Here is a 21,337-nt window from a genome sequence, read left to right as displayed (position 1 = left end):
ATCTTACCAGAAATGTTCAATCAACACAAATATGACCGTATTCTAGAAGTGAGTTTAGCTAACCTTCTAACTGGAGGCAGGCCAGGTGAATTTTCCAGGAAAGCAGTTGAACATAGGACCATTCTGGAATGGAGCCAAAGGTGCCATTTTGAAAGGTTGGAGATCTCCAGTACACTAGATTTCTAGAACTTGTTCCAGTAAAGACAGTGCCTCGGCAATACTTGCAAAGGATCCATTCATTTTGAATAGAATCACTTAACTCACTACAGTTCCTCTCTAACATCCTTTACGGTAATGAACAAAGTGTCTTGTGTTGATCGAAGATAAGCTACTGAGACATTTTGTCAGCCACTTCTGAAGTGTGGGCTTCTGATAAAAATTTGCTAAACTCTCCCGGAACATATATTCCTAATTAGAGTAACTGACCACCTTTAGAAGGGTAGATTGCACCTAACAGACTCAGTCGTACATATCATATTGTCCATGTTGGATTACCACACTGTCACATCATATACACAATTAACTTGAGACCGGAGGGAATGTTAAAATTGAGCTCTCAAGGAGCACATGTCCCAGGGCAAGCTTGAAATGGTAGCCTGAATCTCCTGGCCCCTCAGTTGTCCTCAGTGACCACGTCTTCCTCCGTGTGTGATCAGGTTGCCACGTTGAGAGTGATTCCAAGGGTTAAACATACGTATTGTTCGTACAACATGGCACCTGAGCCTAATAAGGAAGGTATTTCAATGGGCCTTCAGCTGAAGAGGCAGTCATTTGTCTGCTTCATCATGGAAGAAAAATGGGCTGTGTTATACTTATCGAGAGGCCCAGTGTTCCAGAATGGCTAAGGAATTTTCAGGAGCATTTTTGACGATCTCTGATTTTTACAGTAAGTACTATAGAATCCACCTCTCCCACCTGAGTCCCTCTCCAGCACTCCCCTCCCCACGTTGTAGCAGGATGCTCGCACAGAGAGTCGTGACACTGAGGCTTTTCTTCCCAGGAAGCAATTTTGATCTTGCCGGCATGGGCTCAGAGGGTTTGTACCTGAAAGACTGAGCCCGGAATGCCGCGTGGTATAGCATTTTATCCGTTTTCTACTTCTTTGTCTCCATATATGGGTAACATATAGACATACAGTCTGATTGGCAGGGGCAGGGGGGAGGGTCTCGCGTTACGGGGTCATGAGGATGTCATGTACAGACATACAGAGTCGTGAGGAATGTCACGTACGCACATAGCCAGGTTGCCTTCCCTTATCTTGAGGTCTTTTCTCACCACATTCCTTAGGGAGGGGACCCCCGCACCAACACATACACAGTGTAAGATGAGACTGGTTGGCATTGAGCTAGGCTCTTTGAAGTTCCTGGAGAAGTTTAAGGTGGGATCTCCGGTGTGCTGTAAGAATTTCACATCTTCCTATTGAAAGAATATTCAGAAAAAATAATTAGTCTGTCTGCATAGTAGTCCTCCCAGCCTTGCCCGTAGGGCACATGTTCCAAGACCCCCAGTGGATGCCTGAAACCACAGTTAGCACTCAGCCATATGTAGTGGGTTTTTTTTTTCCCGTGTACACACGTGACATACCTATGATAAAGTTTAATTTGTAAATTAAGCACCGTAAGAGATTAACAACAATACGTAGTAATAGAACAATTTTAACAATATACTGTAATAAGTTACACGAACGCGGGCTCTCAAAAGACCTCATCGTGCTGTACTCGCCCTTCTTACGATGATGCGAGATGGTAAGACGCGCGAGATGAGATGAAGTGAGGTGGGCGATGTAGGCATCGTGATGCAGTCGTGGGCTCCCGTCGACCTGAGCACGGGGCGGAAGGAGGATCATCTACCTCTGGACCCAACTGACCGCGGGCCACTGAAACTGCAGAAAGCGAAGCCATGGATACGGTGTGGGGGGGCGGGGGTGTGGGGGGGGACTACTGTAACTTACATATAGAATCCCACTGCGAAACCCGACAGATAGTACTTCAGCTTAGAGCAGAGCTGAATGATGGATTTGTTGCTTGGGTATCGTTTCCTTATCCTAACCAGACAGTGATGAAAATACAGGCTTTGTCTATGGTAACCTAGATTGCGTATCTGTTCGCAGAGCTGATGTGTGGAATGTCTTGGTGAAACTCTCCACGTTCGCTTCACATCAACAGCAAGTATATAAGCACTAGCCGTATTGACTCTCAGTTTTGATGAAAATTTTCTTGCCATTTCTTAGCTTCTAATTATGATCCCAACAGGTATTATCTTTTGATGCCTATTTAGAAGATGAATTGCCTGATAAAACTCAAGAAAAGTATAGAATAAGACGCTATAAAATCCTCTTCTACCTCGAAGATGACACAATTCAAGTAAATGAACCAGAGTTGAAAAATAGCGGACTGCCTCAAGGTACCTATTGAAAGCAGAGTTACGGTTCTCTGACTTGGAACTCCCACCTTTATGTGCTGCCCTTCTCTAGGTTTTTATATATATATATTTTAATCTTTATTGACTTTTGAGAGACAGAGAGAGACAGAGCATGAGTGGGGGAGGGGTGGGGGGGGACAGAGACTCCAAAGCAGGCCCCAGGCTCCGAGCTGTCAGCACAGAGCCCGACGTGGGGCCCGAACCCACGAACCGCGAGATCGTGACCTGAGCCGAAGTCGGACGCTCGACCGCCTGAGCCACCCAGGTGCCCCACCCCCGTCTCTGGCTTTTTTTTTTTTTTTAATTTTTTTTTTTCAACGTTTTTCATTTATTTTTGGGACAGAGAGAGACAGAGCATGAACGGGGGAGGGGCAGAGAGAGAGGGAGACACAGAATCGGAAACAGGCTCCAGGCTCCGAGCCATCGGCCCAGAGCCTGACGCGGGGCTCGAACTCATGGACTGCGAGATCGTGACCTGGCTGAAGTCGGACGCTTAACCAACTGCGCCACCCAGGCGCCCCCTTTTTTTTTATTTTTTTAATTTTTTTTTTCAACGTTTTTTATTTATTTTGGGGACAGAAGTCTCTGGCTTTTTAAAAGGCGCCATATACTGCTTCGGTGTCTGACTTGTTGGTGACTGCGAATATGAACATGCCATTGGCCTGCGGTTATTGATGGTGACTTACTGGCTTTCTACTCCGCCCCCTCCCACCCCCCACCTCAGCATGGGCCCTTTGTCTTGCTCTTGTATGGTATATTAGTTTTCTTTCCCGTGCTGCTCCAGTATGAGTAAACCCTCCTGTGTCTTCAGTCTCTTTACTCTGATCATATTACTTCTTCACAACACTTCCAAGGAGAAGAGAGGAGACTCGTCTGCTGTCGCTTCCAGATTTGTATTCTCTCTTCTTTCTTCCTTTCTCTTTCCTTTAAGTGCTTATCTCATCATTTATTTTGAGAGCCCGCAAGCACCTGTGAGCAGGGGAGGGGCAGAGAGAGAGAGAGAGAGAGAGAGAGAGGTAGAGAGAGTCCCGAGTAGGCTCGGCATGGTCAGCGTGGATCCCGATGTGGAGCTTGAACTCCTGAGCCCTGAGATCATGACCTGAGCTGAAATCAAGAGTCAGATGCTTAACCGACTGCGCCCCGCACCCCCCACCCCCCGCCACCAGGCACCTCTCTCTCTTCTTTCTTGAATTCACAGCCATTTGCTTTAACCACCCTCTCTGCCTCCTCATCCCTGTTAACTACATACTCTGATGGCTCTCCCGCAGAGGGTCGTTGTTCCTTCACCCCTCCCCTCCCCCATGTACCAGTCCTCTTTATCCATACTCCATCTCAGCCAGTTAACTCTGTGATGTGGCCACCAGAGGAGTTAATCCTAAACTGCATTATTAAGAGTAGGGTGGAGATCAAGGGAGGTGACTGATTTCTTCTTGTGCTAGGAGTCCTTCACCTGGGACAGTGCTGAGATCTGGATGCCTTCAGGGGGCAGCAACCACGGTGGTAAAAGGCCTGAAAAGTTGTCATGTGTAAGGCAGAATAGTGAAAAGGGATATTTGTCTGTAAAGGGAAGATTCGGGTGTGCCTGGTGAATTCAGGAATCTGAAGGGCTGCCATGGCAAGGAAGGACGACCTAATTTTCTGTATCCTCAAGGATATGACCTGGGGGGGGGGGGGGGGTCAGAATTCAGGTCAGTAAGAATAATAATTTTCTGGCAGAGAGCTGCCAGAGATTGTATGGGATGTTTCTGGAAGAACATGGGGGTCAGGGTCAGGTGTGGGGGTTGAGAGGGGTGTCACGTATTTGGTCCTTGGTATAGATAGGGGGCAGGTCAGGGGTTATTTTTCACTGATAGCTTAGTAGAGGTATGGGAGGGGGTCGCGCGCGCGTGTGTGTGTGTGTGTGTGTGTGTGGTGGTGTAGATGACCTTCCAAGACCACTTTGACCCCTCAGGAGCCATGATTCTTTGGTACAACCATCTGTTCTCCACGTAGCAGCCAGAGTGTCACGTGGGGGTACTACCTTGAGGCGGCGCCGTCCTCCAAGAAGCGTGCGTGCGGGCTCTCCCAGAGGCCACGGAGCAAAAGCCTCGTGGACCAGATTAAAATGCATCATCACGTGACGCGTGGAAACAATTCGAAACGTACAGTGAGACGCGAGGGGGAAAGAAAGGAGTTCAGTTCGCACACGTAGGACGAGGTACGGGTGGCTGGGAGGACCGCCCCGCCTGAATCCCGGGGTAGGCCGTGGTCCCGCCGTCTTTGCTGCGTCAGTCTTGACGGCCAGAGTTGAAGGTCAAGTAAGGAGGACCACAGACAGAAGGGACCCTGGGCTCACGGCACACGCTCTATCGGAGAGTCCCAGGGAGAAGAGGGCCTGGCCACAGCTGTAGTCACGGGGTTTGTTTGTTTCTCGGCGAAAGGACATCTGGGGCCAGAATGGGTGTCACCAGCGAATGAGTGACCAAATTGAGGCCTCATGAATAGTGAGTACTCATGAATATTTACTGACTCTTGTATATTTGTTGTGTCATGAATATTTAGAGCCCAGGTGCCTCAAATATATTTCATACCTACAGAAAATGAATTATCTCTGGGTCCTTCCATCTCCTCCTTTCTGTGTTTGACACATAACATGCCCTGCTTACCCTTATTTAACCCATCTTACGAATTTCTGCCTATGTTGAAGAGACTTTGTTCCTTACCAACTACTTATCTGGGCCCATTGCCTCCCCGTTGATATACCACGATGGGTGCTATGGGGAGAAACAGAGAAATTTGGGGACCATGGGTCTCTGAGTATAAGGTCGTGACGGGGCAGTATGCAAAGGATTTCCTTCAGTGTTCATGAGATTGAGGTCTTCTTGGCACATAGCTCCGTTGCGTCCGGATGATGAACTTGGGGCCAGTCAGCATTGCCAAGAAGTGTTTGTCGAATGCCTACTCTGTGCCGGGCACTGTGCTGGCTCTCCTGGAGCTAGCAGGTAAGCAGGTTGGAGGGGAAAGGGAGTGACTATAGCCCAAGAGTTTTGCAGTTGTTCAGGTTAGCAGGTGCTCAGTGTCTAAACCTGGACAATGACAGTAGGAAACAGAAAACACAGGAAAGACCTGAGAGACATTTGGTTGGCAGAGTTGATAGGCATTGACCAACAACTAAATATAGAAAGTGTGGAAGGGGAATATCTAATGACAGGTGCTTTGTCAAGTCCTTGGTAAACAACCTCCTTTATCACTATCTCATTTAATCCCCCAACGACCATCTAAAGTAGGTCATTGTCAGCTCTCAAAGAAAAAGAAACAGAAGGAATTTGCTTCATCTGAATCTTAACAGGTCGCCTCAGAGCTCACTCTGCGGGCGGTCGAAAAGATGGTGATACAGTAGTAAAACCCAGAAGCACGGAGCAGGGAGCAACGTTCGGGATAGAGGTAGGGTATCCTTGTTCTGACCGTGAGGCCTTTGACCGTGGTTGGGACATCTGTATGGTGATGCCCGCCGTGTTGGGATGTATTTTCAGGAAGAAAGTCAAGACTGGAGGTGTGGACTGGGAATCGGGGGTGCTCAGATCGTGAACAGAATCAGGCTTATTCTCCCATGTTGGAAGAGAGGCACTGTTGAGGTGGTGGAAAGGAGAGAAGACTGGATTTAGTGTCTGCACTTTGTTTTACTAGTGGGGGGAGAAAGGATTAATGTGAGGAGAGGAAGTGAGTGGCCCTCGTTATTCTTTGCGCTCTGACACACTATCCACCCCGGGGTCTTTTGATTTCGAGAATTTGTGCCTTAACGGCAAGTCTTTTAGGAAATACGGAAATGCCTCGGTGTTTTAAAAAAAGATTCTCTGACTTCCAAAGAAAACTTCTTTTAATGTTTGCTTCTTTATTTATTTAGGGAGAGAGAGAGGGGGGGCAGGAAAGGGGCAGAGAGAGAGAGAGAGAGAGAGAGAGAGAGAGAGAGAGAGAATCCCAAGCAGGGTTCGAGCTTTCAGTGCAGAGCCCAGAGTGGGGCTCGATCCCATGAACCTGTGAGATGATGGCCTGAGCTGAAATCAGGAGTCGGACGCTTAACCGACTTGAGCCACGCAGGCGCTCCTACAGACTTTTATGGTTGGAAATACGACACTTTATGAAGGGACAAGAAGTCTTTAGACTCTTCAGGGTCGTTTTTTACCTACACAAGGCAGTTTTTAAAGATTGACAATAATGTATTAGAAAATGTTGGAAGAATTACTTCAGAACAGAAAGCAAATTCACAACTTTTTTTTTCAATATATGAAATTTATTGTCAAATTGGTTTCCATACAACACCCAGTGCTCATCCCAAAAGGTGCCCTCCTCAATACCCATCACCCACCCTCCCCTCCCTCCCGCCCCCCATCAACCCTCAGTTTGTTCTCAGTTTTTAACAGTCTCTTATGCTTTGGCTCTCTCCCATTCTAACCTCTTTTTTTTTTTTTTCCTTCCCCTCCCCCATGGGTTTCTGTTAAGTTTCTCAGGATCCACATAAGAGTGAAACCATATGGTATCTGTCTTTCTCTGTATGGCTTATTTCACTTGGCATCACACTCTCCAGTTCCATCCACGTGGCTACAAAAGGCCATATTTCGTTCTTTCTCATTGCCACGTAGTACTCCATTGTGTATATAAACCACAATTTCTTTATCCATTCATCAGTTGATGGACATTTAGGCTCTTTCCATAATTTGGCTATTGTTGAGAGTGCTGCTATAAACATTGGGGTACAAGTGCCCCTATGCATCAGCACTCCTGTATCCCGTGGGTAAATTCCTAGCAGTGCTACGGCTGGGTCATAGGGTAGGTCTATTTTTAATTTTTTGAGGAACCTCCACACTGTTTTCCAGAGCGGCTGCACCAGTTTGCATTCCCACCAACAGTGCAAGAGGGTTCCCGTTTCTCCACATCCTCTCCAGCATCTATAGTCTCCTGATTTGTTCATTTTGGCCACTCTGACTGGCGTGAGGTGATATCTGAGTGTGGTTTTGATTTGTATTTCCCTGATGAGGAGCGACGTTGAGCATCTTTTCATGTGCCTGTTGGCCATCCAGATGTCTTTAGAGAAGTGTCTATTCATGTTTTCTGCCCATTTCTTCACTGGGTTATTTGTTTTTCGGGTGTGGAGTTTGGTGAGCTCTTTATGGATTTTGGATACTAGCCCTTTGTCCGATATGTCATTTGCAAATATCTTTTCCCATTCCGTTGGTTGCCTTTTAGTTTTGTTGGTTGTTTCCTTTGCTGCCAATTCACAACTTTTAAATTCTATGAACATCTGTTTTACCTGTGTGTTTGTAAGTGATGGTATTGCCTTAGTCAAGAAATATTTTCTTATATTTTTATACTAATATTTATATTTATAAACACGTATTATATTTATAGTCACTTGAATGCTTTACTCCAACATTTCCTAAGCTTTTTGCCTGTTTTTGACTCCTTCCCCACGTGACACCAAATTTATACAAATGATAGACTGGGGATCACAGGATATCCTGAACCTTCATCAGTGCATTGTTTTTATTTTTTTTTAAAGGTCATTGATTTATTTTGAGGGGGGGGGGTGGGGGGGGGAAGAGAGAGAATCCCCAGCAGGCTCCGCACCACCAGCACAGAGCCCGACATGGGGCTCGAACCCATGAACCGTGAGTTCATACCCGAGCCGAAGTCAGACGCCCAACCGACTGAGCCACCCAGGTGCCCCTGTGCATTGTTTTATTATTATTCCTGTAGCTAACTGCCCCGTCTAGTGAGCCTTTGGTTTTATTAAACTATCCAAGAAGAAAAATGAAAGGTAACCTCTATGAGGATCTTGGAAAGGCTTTTATTAAGACTTCTCGATTCTCTCAGCCTCTTGATTTCAAATCGAAGCGCACAAGCAGATTGCAGAGGCAAACCGATGTTAGTCATAATGACGTATTTGAACATTATTAGGGAAGTCGGGGGCAGTGTTATTCATAAAGACCCGGGGCGGGGCTGGGGGTGGGTGGGGAACAACTCTGAGTAAAAGGTGACTTGTAAAGTCTCTTGAAAATTTCGGAATTTCTGATTGGCTCTTCCTGATCAGGACGTTTTCTCCGAGGGAAGACACAGCTCAGGGGGTACGCACGGAATACGCGGTCATCGCGATCCGTAACAAGACTGAGTTTGTCAACAACAATTCCTGGCGGGCTCTAGCAAGCACCGTGGAAAGCAAACACGAACCAGCCACTCCATCATCAAGCTCTGTTTGGCAAGAAACCAGTCTGTCTGGAAATATTTAATACGATGATTCCAGTTCAGGAAGGTCCGTTTGGACAGAGGCTCCTTGGGGAAAAAATCACGTAAACATCTTCTTTGGGCTTTCCAAAGTTAAACGGGGAAAAAGAGCAAACAAGCTTTGTGAGTCAGCGGCTCAGATCTCAGTGGGACGGGGTAGGTGGCGTTTCTTTCAGTTGTATCTTGACTAGTTTGGGACTGCTTTTCATGTACCTGTGGGCCCCGGAAAGGGGCTAGGGGTCCTATTTAGGTGACGCCCACTGATGGTATTCCTGTGACTTCCATAGGGGATCTACATTTTCCAAATGAAACGGGAGGTCAAACGCTTTCCTTCTTTTGTGGAGCCGACCACCGAAATGAGAGCACGTAGGGGCACCTGGGTGGCTCGGTCGGTTAAGCGTCCAACTCCTGATTCCAGCTCAGGTCATGATCTCAGTTTCGTAGGTTCCAGCCCCACATCGGGCTCTGTGCTGACAGCTCAGAGCCTGCTTGGGATTCTCTCCCTCTCCTTCTCTCTCTGCCCCTCCTCCACTCATGCTGTCTCTCTCTCTCAAAATAAATAAATAAAATTAAAAAAAAAAAGAAATGAGCACACCTGGATGAATTGGCCTCCCCCTTCAGTTGCCTCTCCTGTCATGTGATTTTTTTTTTTTTTTTTTAGGGAGGGGGGAGGTTGGAATAAGCCAGAAACAAGAGAGGCACGATGCCAAACTAGGCATTCAGTTACACACAGCTTCTAATCAGAACAACGTATTTGTAACGTTCACGAATCCATGCTGGCAGAGAGGTCGACGTGTGGTATAAGTCACGTCACTGTCACACCTCAAGGCTTGCTTTTATTTCTTGCCAGGACATCACTCTCTTCTTGGTTAGACGTGTCATATGTATAGAGTTTGTTGCTGTTCTGTTGGAATGTGGTTAAAACAATGTTACACCAAGCCAAGAATGTCAAGAGGTTAATCCCAGTAGTTTGACTTCCAATTGTCTACGAGAATCATTGTTTGTCGGCCACTCCTGAGTCCAAACTAACCTATGGTAAAGAAAGGCTAATGATTAGAAAGGTACCGTAATTTTCTGGTGAGGTCTATGCCAGCTGTTCTCAGCTGAGAGCGCTCATCAGAATCTCCTGGCCCTCTCCAGGAATTTGATTGTGTAAACCGGGGGGCGGGTCAAGAACCGGCTTCCATTTCTTAGCGTGTCCTTGGTTAAGAACACTGATTGCTGGGGTGCCTGGGTGGCTCAGTCGGTTAAGCGTCCGGCTTCGGCTCAGGTCGTGATCTCCGGGTTGGTGAGTTTGAGCCCCACGTCGGGCTCGCTGCTGTCAGCGTGGAGCCCATTTAGGATCCTCTGTCCCTCCTTTCTGTCCCACTCCTCCCCCCAACTCTTGGTGTGCTCTCTCTCTCTCTCAAAAGTGAATAGACATGGAGAAAAAAACTGATTTCCACTAGTGACTTGTTTCACCCTTCAACATAATACTTTCTCTTATATATTTTTTTATACTGTAGGATAATCAAATGTAATCGCAAAATATTACATTCATATGTCATTCATTGACGTTGGGCATATAGTCCATCTAAGTACTGCCTCCTGTAAAGTGGAGGACGGATGGTGGTAAGGTTGCCAGATAAAATACAAGATGCTTAATGAAATTTGAATTTCAGATAAGCAATAAAGTTTTTAGTGTGTCCCAACTATTGCCTGGGACCTACCTGTACTAAAATTATTCACTGTTTATCTAGAGTTCCTATTTAATTAGGCATCCTATATTTCAGTGTGCCGACTAAATCTGGCAACCCCAGAGGGTAGACCTTGGGGAAGGGGTTGCCATTGAATGGAACAGAGTAGGATTTAAGAGTGGAGGTAAGTCATTGACCTGTGAAGACAGGTGTTTGGTGCATGGGGGCTGCTCAATAAGTATCTGTTGACGAAACAAAGGAGAGGAGGGAGGAGAGGTAAGAGGAAAGGCCAAGTGGTAGACAATGTCCATAACGGAATGCAGGCATCAGAAATGGTACTTTGAGGGATGAGAAGAGGAAACGCCAGTATCCACTAGAGAAGACATTTGAGTGGTACCTCACAAGTTTCTCCAGATAAAGATAAAAGATGAAGGTATATTAGCCAAAAGGGACAGCATGAGACCAAGAGGTGGGAAAGTGGTAGGGATGGAGTTGGGAAGGTACTTGGGAGCCGATCCTGGGGTGTGTACGGAAAACTAGGAGAGGAGGCAATAATAAGGGGACATCAGAGCACCTGTCATGCTAGTGTTTGGGGCTCATTTGGTGGCTAGGGGGGACATGCATAGGATCATTTTTTTTTTAAGTTTATTTTGAGGGAGAGAGAGCGAGCAGGGGAGGGGCAGAGAAAGAGGGAGCATCTCAGGCAGGCTCCACGCTGTCAGCACAGAGCCCGACGCAGGGCCCGATCCCACAAACTGTGAGATCACGACCTGAGCCAAAAATCAAGAGTCGGACGCTTAACCAACTGAGCCACCCAGGTGCCCCAGTATTATTATGATCAGAGGCAAGGAATTTTCTTTCCTTGAAAAAAAATTTTTTTAATGTTTATGTTTGAGTGAGAGCGAGAGAGAGACCAGAGTGCGAGCGGGGGAGGGGCAGAGAGAGAGGGAGACACAGAATCCGAAGCAGGCTCCAGGCTCTGAGGTGTCAGCACAGAGCCTGAGGCAGGGCTCAAACTCACGAGCTGTGAGATCATGACCTGAGCCGAAGTCGGACGCTTAACCGACTGAGCCACCCGGGCACCCCCTGGAGTTTTTTGTATTCTTTTGCTACAAGACCGGTGTCAGACTATCTGTATATTAAAAAAAAAAAAAAAAAAAAAAAAAAAAAAAAGTGATTCTTATAACACCAAAACGCCAAAGAAGGACATTTTGTAAAAATCAAAACGGAACAGTCATTTTAGCGGAGGAATAATCGTGAACATAAGAGAAGATACTCTGTTGTGTCTGAGCACACTGAAGGGTCTTAACATTTTTAGGTTACAAACTTAGTTGACACAGCAACAGGTGGCAATTCCGGTTGAATATTCATTCACCTAAGAAATCCCTGTCTCTAGACTCAGATGTATCCTAGGTGTGCGGTGTTACTAAAACGAACTAAACCTACCGAAAATTTAGAGGTAAGAGGTGGTGGTCTCAATTCTGGAAGGTGAATGTCTAAAAACTAAATTTAGTGGTATGACCAAAGATCTAAAGCAAGTCCCAAGGGGGTGAAATGAAAATGCGTTAAACATAAATGGATATGTCATCATTTTGATCTAAACCACAGGGAAATGTTGGAAAGCTAAAGCTTGCAGAGCATCATCAGATAGCCAGGGTCTTTAAAAAGGAAGAGAGAGAGAAAATATGACGATCAGGAGGCGCTTAAAAGCAGGCACCCGATGCGCGGACATCTGCCCAAATTGTCTTTATGGGGCAGTCAAGAAGGCAAACGTTTAAAAATGTAAAGGGTAGAGGTGGTCCTTCCGTTCTTGTTTTTTCCAGTTTTAGAGCATTCTTTTTTACTTCTATACTTTGATCTCATGGTTCATGTGAAATTTCTATTTCTTGTTCTGGAATGCCATCCTGCCCATTTCTTTGGCATTCCAGAACAGATTCTTGCTGGTGGGGTTTCTGCCATTTACCCTGGAGGACTATAAACACACACAGAATACCAAGAAATAGAAATTTCGATCCCCGAACGACACAGTTGAGGGATACCACGAATATATTATTGAAAGCTCTCAGGTGCAACTGTCCATTTCAAATGGCCCACATACTTGTTTTCTAATTAGTGTGGAATTGTGACTTTGGATTTTAAAACTACTCATTTATTTACTTACTTTGAGAGAGAGAGAAGCAGAGCGAGCGAGCAAGCAGGAGAGGGGCAGAGGGGGAGGGAGGCAGAGAATCCCGAGCAGGCTACGCGCTGTCAGGGCAGAGCCCGACACGGGGGCTCGAACACAGGAACCATGAGATCACGACCTCAGCCGAAACCAAGAGTCGGAGGCTCAACCGACTGAGCCACCCAGGCGCCGCGTGGCTTTGGATTTCTTGTTATTGAAAAGTTTCCTATTTAGTGTTAGGCCTGCCTTCTCTTTCCAACCCACGAATGGTCAAGGCTTTTCTTTGTTACCTCAAAGAGCTTCTCTGGCCTCTTGGGCATGCCCTGTGGAGGAGACGTGGGAGCACAGGTAAGGAAATGTGGGAGTCTGAGAGGGTGTGGGGGCAGCTAATGCAGGGGTGGTGCCCCCCCCCGGAGGGGGGCATTGGTGCAGCAGGCAAGTGGGCCCTGTTCAGAAAATTGCTTTTGGAGAATTAAGAGAGGCCATTCTTTTGGAAGAGCGACTCCATCTTGTCGCTTTCCTTTTTCTGGCGGCCGGCAGCGATTCTCCCAGTTTCTATCCCGTTTCGTTGTTGTTTTCAGTTGATGTGTGTGCTCTGAGAGAGAGCGAGAGCACTCGTGGGAGCTGGGGAGGTTGCGGAGAGAGAGAATCCCAGGCACCCTCCACGTGGTCAGCGCGGAGCCCGATGCGGGGCTGGAACTCACAAACCGCGAGATCCTGACCTGAGCTGACATCAAGAGGTGGATGCTTAACCGATTGAGCCGCCCAGGCGCCCCCCCCCCCAACCTGTTTTGCCTAGAACACTCCCTCCTCTCCTTCACTTACGTAATCTGTGGCTAGTGTTCAGTGAGATGTGGTTGAGCGCAAACCATGGAAAGGGCTGGTATCTCCTTAGAGCTTGGAACCCCGGGTTTCGAGATCTTTTTCTGCCATTTGTTAGGGTGTGACCCTCGGGCACGTCACTCGGCCACGCGGAACCTTGACTTTCTTATCCATACGCTGGATTCTTCTGTCTCGTGCATTATCAGCCTCGTGGGACCAGTGAAGATTAAATGAGAAAATGTATATGAAGGGATATGCTAGGGCCGTGATGTTGATTCTGATTATTACTATTTAAAAGCTTTGTAGGCGGGCTGGTTCTTTCCACCTAGAGAAATAGAGCATTCCTATTCGAAGTCTTACCGAACAGAAATCAGCATAACCTGCTTATTTGAATTTTTATAATGAAGTCCAAATGCAAGGTAGATGGAATTTCTGAAGAAGCTCCTGGCCACTGAATACATTTTATATGTCTTAAAAACTGTCACAATATAAGTATTTTTAAAGCGATATATGATGGCTTCTGAAAATACCTGAAATGCCCATGCTTTTATAGATGTTTCAGTATGCAATTTGTTCTCACTGTCTGATCTTGAATGATCAAATAATTTGCATACTGTTTTCAGTGGCATGAATTAAAGGCTAATTGAAGTATAATTTTTTTGCAGTAAAATTATATCATCTTTTATGTAGTACATTTAAAGATATTCTAGGCCAGTTCTAATTTTATAGTTTTATTATTTTAATTTAATGTACCAAGTAATTAAAAATTGCTACAAAGAAAAGAAGATGAAAATCATTTTAGTTAATTTCCCCCTTACCTGTGTGAAAAGATGATTAGTAGAATAATGGAACAGAGCTTGACACAGTTCCTGGCACATAAAGATATTCATGAGACGTTCCATAGCGAATAGGAATGAATAATTTCCGAGTACTTCTAGACTTTGGGAAAAGGTGCCGTTCTCAGTGCTATAGAAAATACGAAGACGCTTGCTTGACATCTTTATACTAAAATACTTCCTCCCCTGCAGAGGTCACCCAAGCCGCTTTGACTTCAACCGTCAGACCCTCAACTTGCTCTGCTCACCTCTTTCTCTCTTTACGCTCGTGGAGTAGATTCTCAGGCCAAAGTCAGTCACAGATGTCGAGAGGCCGTTCTTCACGGTATCTCGCGTTTTGGTGGATCTCACGAGCAGAGACGTTGCCTGCTCTTTGTTCTGGACTCTCTTCCAGGATGTTTACATGGCAGACAGCTTTGGAAGACAAAGGTAGTCTCTCCCTCTGGAGCAAAGGGCGGGTCTGCTCGCAGCCTTGGAAGATAGAGTGGTGTCTCCTTCCAGAAAGTGCTTACCGCCCAGTCTAATACAGGTGGTATCTCCCTGTGATGCTTATTGTCTGTTAGAAAAGATTTAGGTTCTCTAAGCTTCGGGTTTCCTCTCCTGTCACGTAACCCCCCGCGTGGGCAGGAGTTACGTGGTCCTTGTTGTGTCATCCTGTGGGAAGCGAGGCTCAGGAAGCGAACCCTTTTACCGCCAGTGGCTAACCACCATTTTGGGCACACTTGGGTACCCTGGGTCTGTACTCTCAAGAGGAGGAGCGAATGGGCTAATCATAGGGTTAGAGGTAAAAGACGGGATGTGATCCAGAACCTTTGGCCCAGAGCACCGTCTACAACTACAAAGCCTCTGATAACCATCCCTTTGTAGGGGTGGTTGGGAGGAGGTGAACAGAGGCTATCAAACATGGAGGGAGAAGAGCTTGGTAGAGGAAAGAAGATTCCATGAAGCTTGTAGAAGCTGTGAATCATGGTGTTGGCACCTACCATATTGAAGCTTACTAGTCTGCCTTCCCTAGTCTTTATGGTTTATTAAAGTGCTTCCCTGGTACCACTTAGGCAACTCTAATAGCATGCAAGGCTGGTAAGTGACTGTGGACCTCAGCCCTTTGCCCACTTCCCCGTTCTGGGAGAGCATTCAGGGTCGTTACGGAAACATGCTGTGACCTCTTCCTTGTTAGCCATCCGATGAAACGGTTGTACTTTGTTCCACACCATAGGGACTTCTATCCGGCGTCATCGGATTTCTCTCCCACCTCCTGATGAAGATCAGTTTTATACTGTGTATCATTTCAATATCAACATAGACGTTGTCTTTTATGGCCGGACATTCAAGATTTATGATGCTGATACGTTCACAAAAAACTTCTTGAAGAAAATAGGAGTCAAATTAAACCCCCCAGGACGGTGTCCAGAAGATCCTTACATGAAGATACGGAGAGAGGTAAGAGATTGATAACATCCGTGAGTTCTTGTCTTCAGAATGAGAATCCGTAAAGGGGACTCAGTCGAGGATATCTGCGTTCCGGATGCAGATGTGAAAGCACTTTTGGGGGCATGGTCACTGGAGTTATCCTGTTCTCCTTGAGGCTGGAGGGAACTCTGGGTATTGGGCTCAGTGCAGGAAAGTCTTCTCACCACCAGTGAGCTGCCCCGTGGGGCAATTTCCAAGAGCCCATGATTGGCTTTGTGGTCACCGACAGTATAAGAGTTAGGTCCACTCTTACCCGGCTTACCTTTTCCCATCTTGGTTGCCTACCTCTGGGAACGTTTTTGCTTCTGTACTATGGATTAACCGCACCAAACCTTGGGCATACCATTTTCCTTCTTCCTCAGGACTCCCAGCTCTGCGAATGGTGGCATCAGATGTGTTCTAGAGGAGTGGGAAGGGCCGTGACCCTGATGTACCCCATTTTAAAAGCATGTTTGGGGGCGCCTGGGTGGCGCAGTCGGTTAAGCGTCCGACTTCAGCCAGGTCACGATCTCGCGGTCCGTGAGTTCGAGCCCCGCGTCAGGCTCTGGGCTGATGGCTCGGAGCCTGGAGCCTGTTTCTGATTCTGTGTCTCCCTCTCTCTCTGCCCCTCCCCCGTTCGTGCTCTGTCTCTCTCTGTCCCAAAAATAAATAAACGTTGGAAAAAAAAAAAAAATTAAAAAAAAAAAAAAAAAGCATGTTTGTCTTCAAAGTCTGATCGCAGTTAGTACAGGGAGGAAAGAACCCAGTGTTCGTAGTATTGTTGTCTTTCTAAGGTTGTCTTTTTTTTTTTTTTAATGATCCCTTGGCCTAAATTTTGTCGTCGTTGTCGTCTTCTTCTTCTTCTTCTTCTTCTTCTTCCCCTCCTCCTCCTCCTCCTTCTTCTTCATTATTATTATTATTATTTGTTTTATTTTTATTTATTTATTTTTTTACAGAAGAATCAGAACACCCAAAAGGGCAAGTGTCAGGTGGAAGGTCAGATACCTGGGCTTCAACTCAAGTCTTGTGCTCCTTAACCCAGAATTTGATTATGGTCATTTTCTTTCTTTCTTTTTCTTTTTTTTTTTTAATTGAAGTAGGATTAGACAGTAAAGTACACCGAAATGAAGTGTACCATGGGATGAGTCTTAACAAATGCTACACCCATGTAACCCACACCCAAATCAAGACCCGGAACACATCCCTCCTCCCAGCAAGTTCCCTCATTTTCCAGTCAGCCACTCTTCCCACCCAGGAACGGATAACCGCACTTCTCCTTTCTGTCCCTGTAGATGCGTTTAATCTCGTTTCTCTTGTTTCTCAAACTTGTAATCAATTTCCCTGCCGAAAGATAGCGTGGAATTTAGAATAAAATTCGCCTTTGGTTCTGCTCTAGTCTCTTGCTAAAAGCCGCGCGTAGGATCAGTCATCTGTTCCCTCCCCCTGGCCCCGGCAGAATTATTCTTTTTTTTTTTTTTTTAATTTTTTTTTCAACGTTTATTTATTTTGGGGACAGAGAGAGACAGAGCATGAACGGGGGAAGGGCAGAGAGAGAGGGAGACACAGCATCGGAAACAGGCTCCAGGCTCCGAGCCATCAGCCCAGAGCCTGACGCGGGGCTCGAACTCACGGACCGCGAGACCGTGACCTGGCTGAAGTCGGACGCTTAACCGACTGCGCCACCCAGGCGCCCCAATTCTTTAACGTTCCTGTAGGCACGCAACCCTCCTGAGATACGCATAGTGTTGATCCTGGAATATTTAAGGAGAAGTCCCCGTGGCATTATACCTGCGTTTGTTGGTATACAAGCAGATTTAAAGTTTGGGTTTATTTTTATTTTTTTCCAAACACCCTGGGCGCAAGAGCCTAGAACTAGATGAAGCCTTTACAACGAGGAGAACCTGAAAGGACCGGATCCACATGAGTTCCCACCCTTTGCATATGGCTGTGCTCATTCACGAACAGTCGGTATTATATGATAGTGCTTAGGAATGATGATGCGTTGTATTAAATGCAGAGAGCACTGTGCCCCTCCATAGGTTTATGAAGAAAAAAAAAAAATCTTCTGTGCCAGGAATCGAGAATAAATACCAAGAACAGCCAAGAAGGGTTTTAAAGAATTTCCTTAGGTCGGGGAAAATGATTTTAGCATTTATTCCCTCAGGGAGAAAGCTCTTCCATAAATATAGAAATCTGTGGAAAATTAGGAGTTTAATAAGAGGCTTTTATGTTGACTTTAATGCGTTTACTTCTCCAGTTGTTGGCTGCCTTCAGATACGAAGTTAAAATTAAGCAATTTGACTTAAGCCGGAAAGAGCCCCGATGGTATATAATCAATAATGCGTTTCTTAAAGGCCTTATGACGCCAAAGAGGCCACTTTTCAATTGATGAAAGTAGAGGTCCCCGTGGTTTTGGGTAAAGATCCAGGGCAAAGAAGAAGGCTGGGAGCCTCTGGAAGGCCATCACGTCTCCCCCAATCCTGCTGTAAGTCTGCACATAAACTGCCCTGGACGGAGAGCACGTTTTGAGAAATTACAAATGTGATTACATAACCCGATATGGGACTGCCTCTCTCCTGCCAGTGAGCGCTTCCTTTATAACCGTCCTGTTTAGCTGCATCAGGTAGAATGGGGGAAGTTTTGCTCCGAGACAGGGCTGAGGACGTACGAGTCTAGAAAAGTCACACCAGGAAGACTGCGGCGGTTCTCCATTGGCTCTGCTCCTGTTTCCACAGCCTGCCAGAGCCTTGATATCTAAAGCTTTGGAGCAAAATAAAACTATGACTTGTTTCTTCCCTTGACTTTTACAAAAATCTTTGGATGCATTAAAAGGATCTACAGATACAGATTCTCAGTGAAAAGGCCCAGCCGGTGCCTTTTGGGGGTCGAGACATAATTACCATAGGCTCAGGTGTATATATATATATTTTTTTTTTTAAATTTTTTTTTTTTTCAACGTTTATTTACTTTTGGGACAGAGAGAGACAGAGCATGAACGGGGGAGGGGCAGAGAGAGAGGGAGACACAGAATCCGAAACAGGCTCCAGGCTCCGAGCCATCAGCCCAGAGCCCGACGCGGGGCTCGAACTCACGGACCGCGAGATCGTGACCTGGTGGAAGTCGGTCGCTTAACCGACTGCGCCACCCAGGCGCCCCGCCTCAGGTGTATATAAAGCTTCGGCGTACAGATCAACAAAGTTTTGAAAAACGTATACGACTTAGTAAGTGACTCAGAAATCAAGACACGGATCATTTCCATCGCCCCCAGAAAGTTCCCTTCTCCCCCTTTCTGCTCATTCCCTTACCCAGAGGCAATTACTGTTCTAACTTCTGTCACCACACATTAGTTTTGTGTTTTCTTAAAAATTTGAAGTCTTTGTGGGGCACCTGGGTAGCCCAGTCGGCTTGGCGTCTGACTCTTGATTTCGGCTCAGGTCATGATCTCATGGTCTGTGAGTTCGAGCTTCATGTTGGGGCTCTGTGCTCACAGCGTGGAGCCTGCTTGGGTTTCCCTGTCTCCCTCTCTGCTCCTCCTCCCTTACTCTCTCTCAAAAATAAACATTAAAAAAAAAAAGAATTTTAACTCTTTGAGAAAAACCAGTTTTCAAAAACAGTATAAAACGATAGTGTATTAAAATACTGTTTAATATTAAAAGCTTCTTACGACTTGATTGTATTTTTTCTATGTTTACTTATTTTTGAGAGAGAGCGAGACAGAGTGTGAGTAGGGGGAAAGGCAGAGAGAGAGGGAGACACAGAATCCGAAGCAGGCTCCAGGCTTCGAGCTGTCAGCACAGAGCCTGATGCGGGGCTCGAACTCATGGACCGCAAGATCATGACCTGAGCTGAAGTCGGCCGCTGAACCGACTGAGCCACCCAGGCGCCCCTGGATTGTATTTTTAAGGCAAAAACTAGCTGTCGGTGTATATACACGAATGTCATAAGTCCTTTGAAATTTTTAAAAATATCCCGGAATAGTCTATGGGAAAGATCTCTTCATGTGCTTTGATTGCGTGTATCCCAGAAGTGATTATGCAAAACCACTCTTACTGACCTTTTTTCCCCATTTTTCAGACGCTAGACCGCATGGAGCCCTTACGTCCCTATGAGTCCTATGACACCCTGAAACAGTTCCTTGAGTATGATAGGAAGGTTTTACGTTTTTTCTGCCTGTGGGACGACTCAGCCTCGATGTTCGGGGACCGTCGAGAACTCATTCTGCATTACTTTCTGTGCGACGATACCATCGAAATCAAAGAAGTGATGCCACCCTGCTCAGGCCGGGATGCCACATCCTTGTTCCTCCGGAGGAAAAAGCTACCCAAGGTGAGCCGCAGACACGGAACCACTTTCTGAGTTTTTCTTGCGGGCCAAAAGACTCACCATTCACTGTCTGGAATGTTGTGGGTTATGACTATGCAATGACCACAGTTACCAAGTGTTAGTACGGGTGTTTGGAAAACTTGCATTTTGTGCTCTCTGTGTTAAAATACATGTGTGAGGGGCGCCTGGGTGGCTCAGTCGGTTAAGTGTCTGACTCTTGGTTTTGCCTCGGGCTGTGATCTCACGGTTCATGAGTTTGAGCCCCGCATCGGACTGTGTGCTGACAGCTCAGAGCCTGGAGCCTGCTTCGGATTCTGTGACTCACTCACTCTCTCTCTCTCTCTCTCTCTCTCTCTCTCAAAATAAATAAATAAAAACTTAAAAAAATACATACATCTATGAAAGTAATATAGAGCATATAACAAATTGAAGTTGGAATTTTCTGGGTTGAATTCAGGCAAGTAAACAGAAAAAGAAGTCAAATGCGAGAGGAAGTACATATTCAACATTGAGTTCGTAATCAGTTTTCGGAAAGTAAGTGACTCTCTAGTTAGAAGAATTGCTCATGCCCTTGGATGGGGCATTGGCCTCTGGTCTCTGTAGCCTACTGAGGAATTGCACGGTTTTGCTCTAAGCTCTGAGTGTGCAAACACACATGCACACGTGCACACCCCCCACCCCCCCACCCCCCCACGACAAGCATATGCCCAGGAATGATTCTTAGGAAAGTAGCCACCAGTCACCAACTAGCCACTGGCTAACATCAACGACAGCTTTTGCATTTTAGTTACTATAAAAAAGAGTTGTTAGACTGATTCCTACACGTTTATGGCCATTTGAGAGCTAAGTAACTTGGGGGCAGAAGAAACAACAGAGAGACGGAGGACCTGGGTTAGAATTGTGGCTCTGCCCCTTAAAAGCTGTGTGACCTTCGGCGAGTCACTTAACCTCTCTGAGTGTATTTTTCTGTCTCTGAAACGCCGTTCACAAGGCCTCCCTTTGAAAGTAACTGTAAAAGCTGAATGGGATGGGGGCACCTGGGTGGCTCAGTCGGTTAAGCCTCCGACTTTGGCTCAGGTAGCCTGGGAAGCCTGTTTTTAGAATGGCTTTGACCAGTAGACTAATTATAAAAAATAATAATGACGTACTGGACATTTGCAGTATGTCTTGACATTCGTTGCTTCCTTCATTCATTCATTCATTCAGCAAATATTTATTGAGTGTCAACTGTGTGCCAGCTCTGGGGGTTCCAGTGAGAAAGAAATGGGTTAAATCCTGCTTCATGGAACTTCCATTCTCCTGGCGGAGAGAGAAAAAAAGCAGTAAGCAGTCCCTCGACACTCAAGCATCCTTTGAGAGAGCAAGGAATCAGTACTATTAACTGCCGT

The 21,337-nt window shown here is 46.2% G+C and overlaps 1 protein-coding gene across 1 annotated transcript in view; it reads left to right on the top strand.

Annotated features, from left to right (window-relative positions):
• EFHC2 (EF-hand domain containing 2) overlaps positions 1-21,337 on the top strand; it is a 200,634-nt gene that overhangs the window by 73,489 nt on the left and 105,808 nt on the right. Inside the window, exons 3-5 of the mRNA XM_043569816.1 lie at positions 2,253-2,403; positions 15,394-15,617; positions 19,701-19,952. Coding sequence (XP_043425751.1) covers positions 2,253-2,403; positions 15,394-15,617; positions 19,701-19,952 — 627 coding nt within the window. The remainder of the gene's footprint in view (positions 1-2,252; positions 2,404-15,393; positions 15,618-19,700; positions 19,953-21,337) is intronic.

This window comes from Prionailurus bengalensis, chromosome X (genome assembly GCF_016509475.1).
Source record: "Prionailurus bengalensis isolate Pbe53 chromosome X, Fcat_Pben_1.1_paternal_pri, whole genome shotgun sequence".
NCBI classification, from domain to species: Eukaryota; Metazoa; Chordata; class Mammalia; order Carnivora; family Felidae; genus Prionailurus; species Prionailurus bengalensis.
Note: the sequence above shows the minus strand (reverse complement) of the source record. Positions and strands in the feature narration are given on the sequence as shown.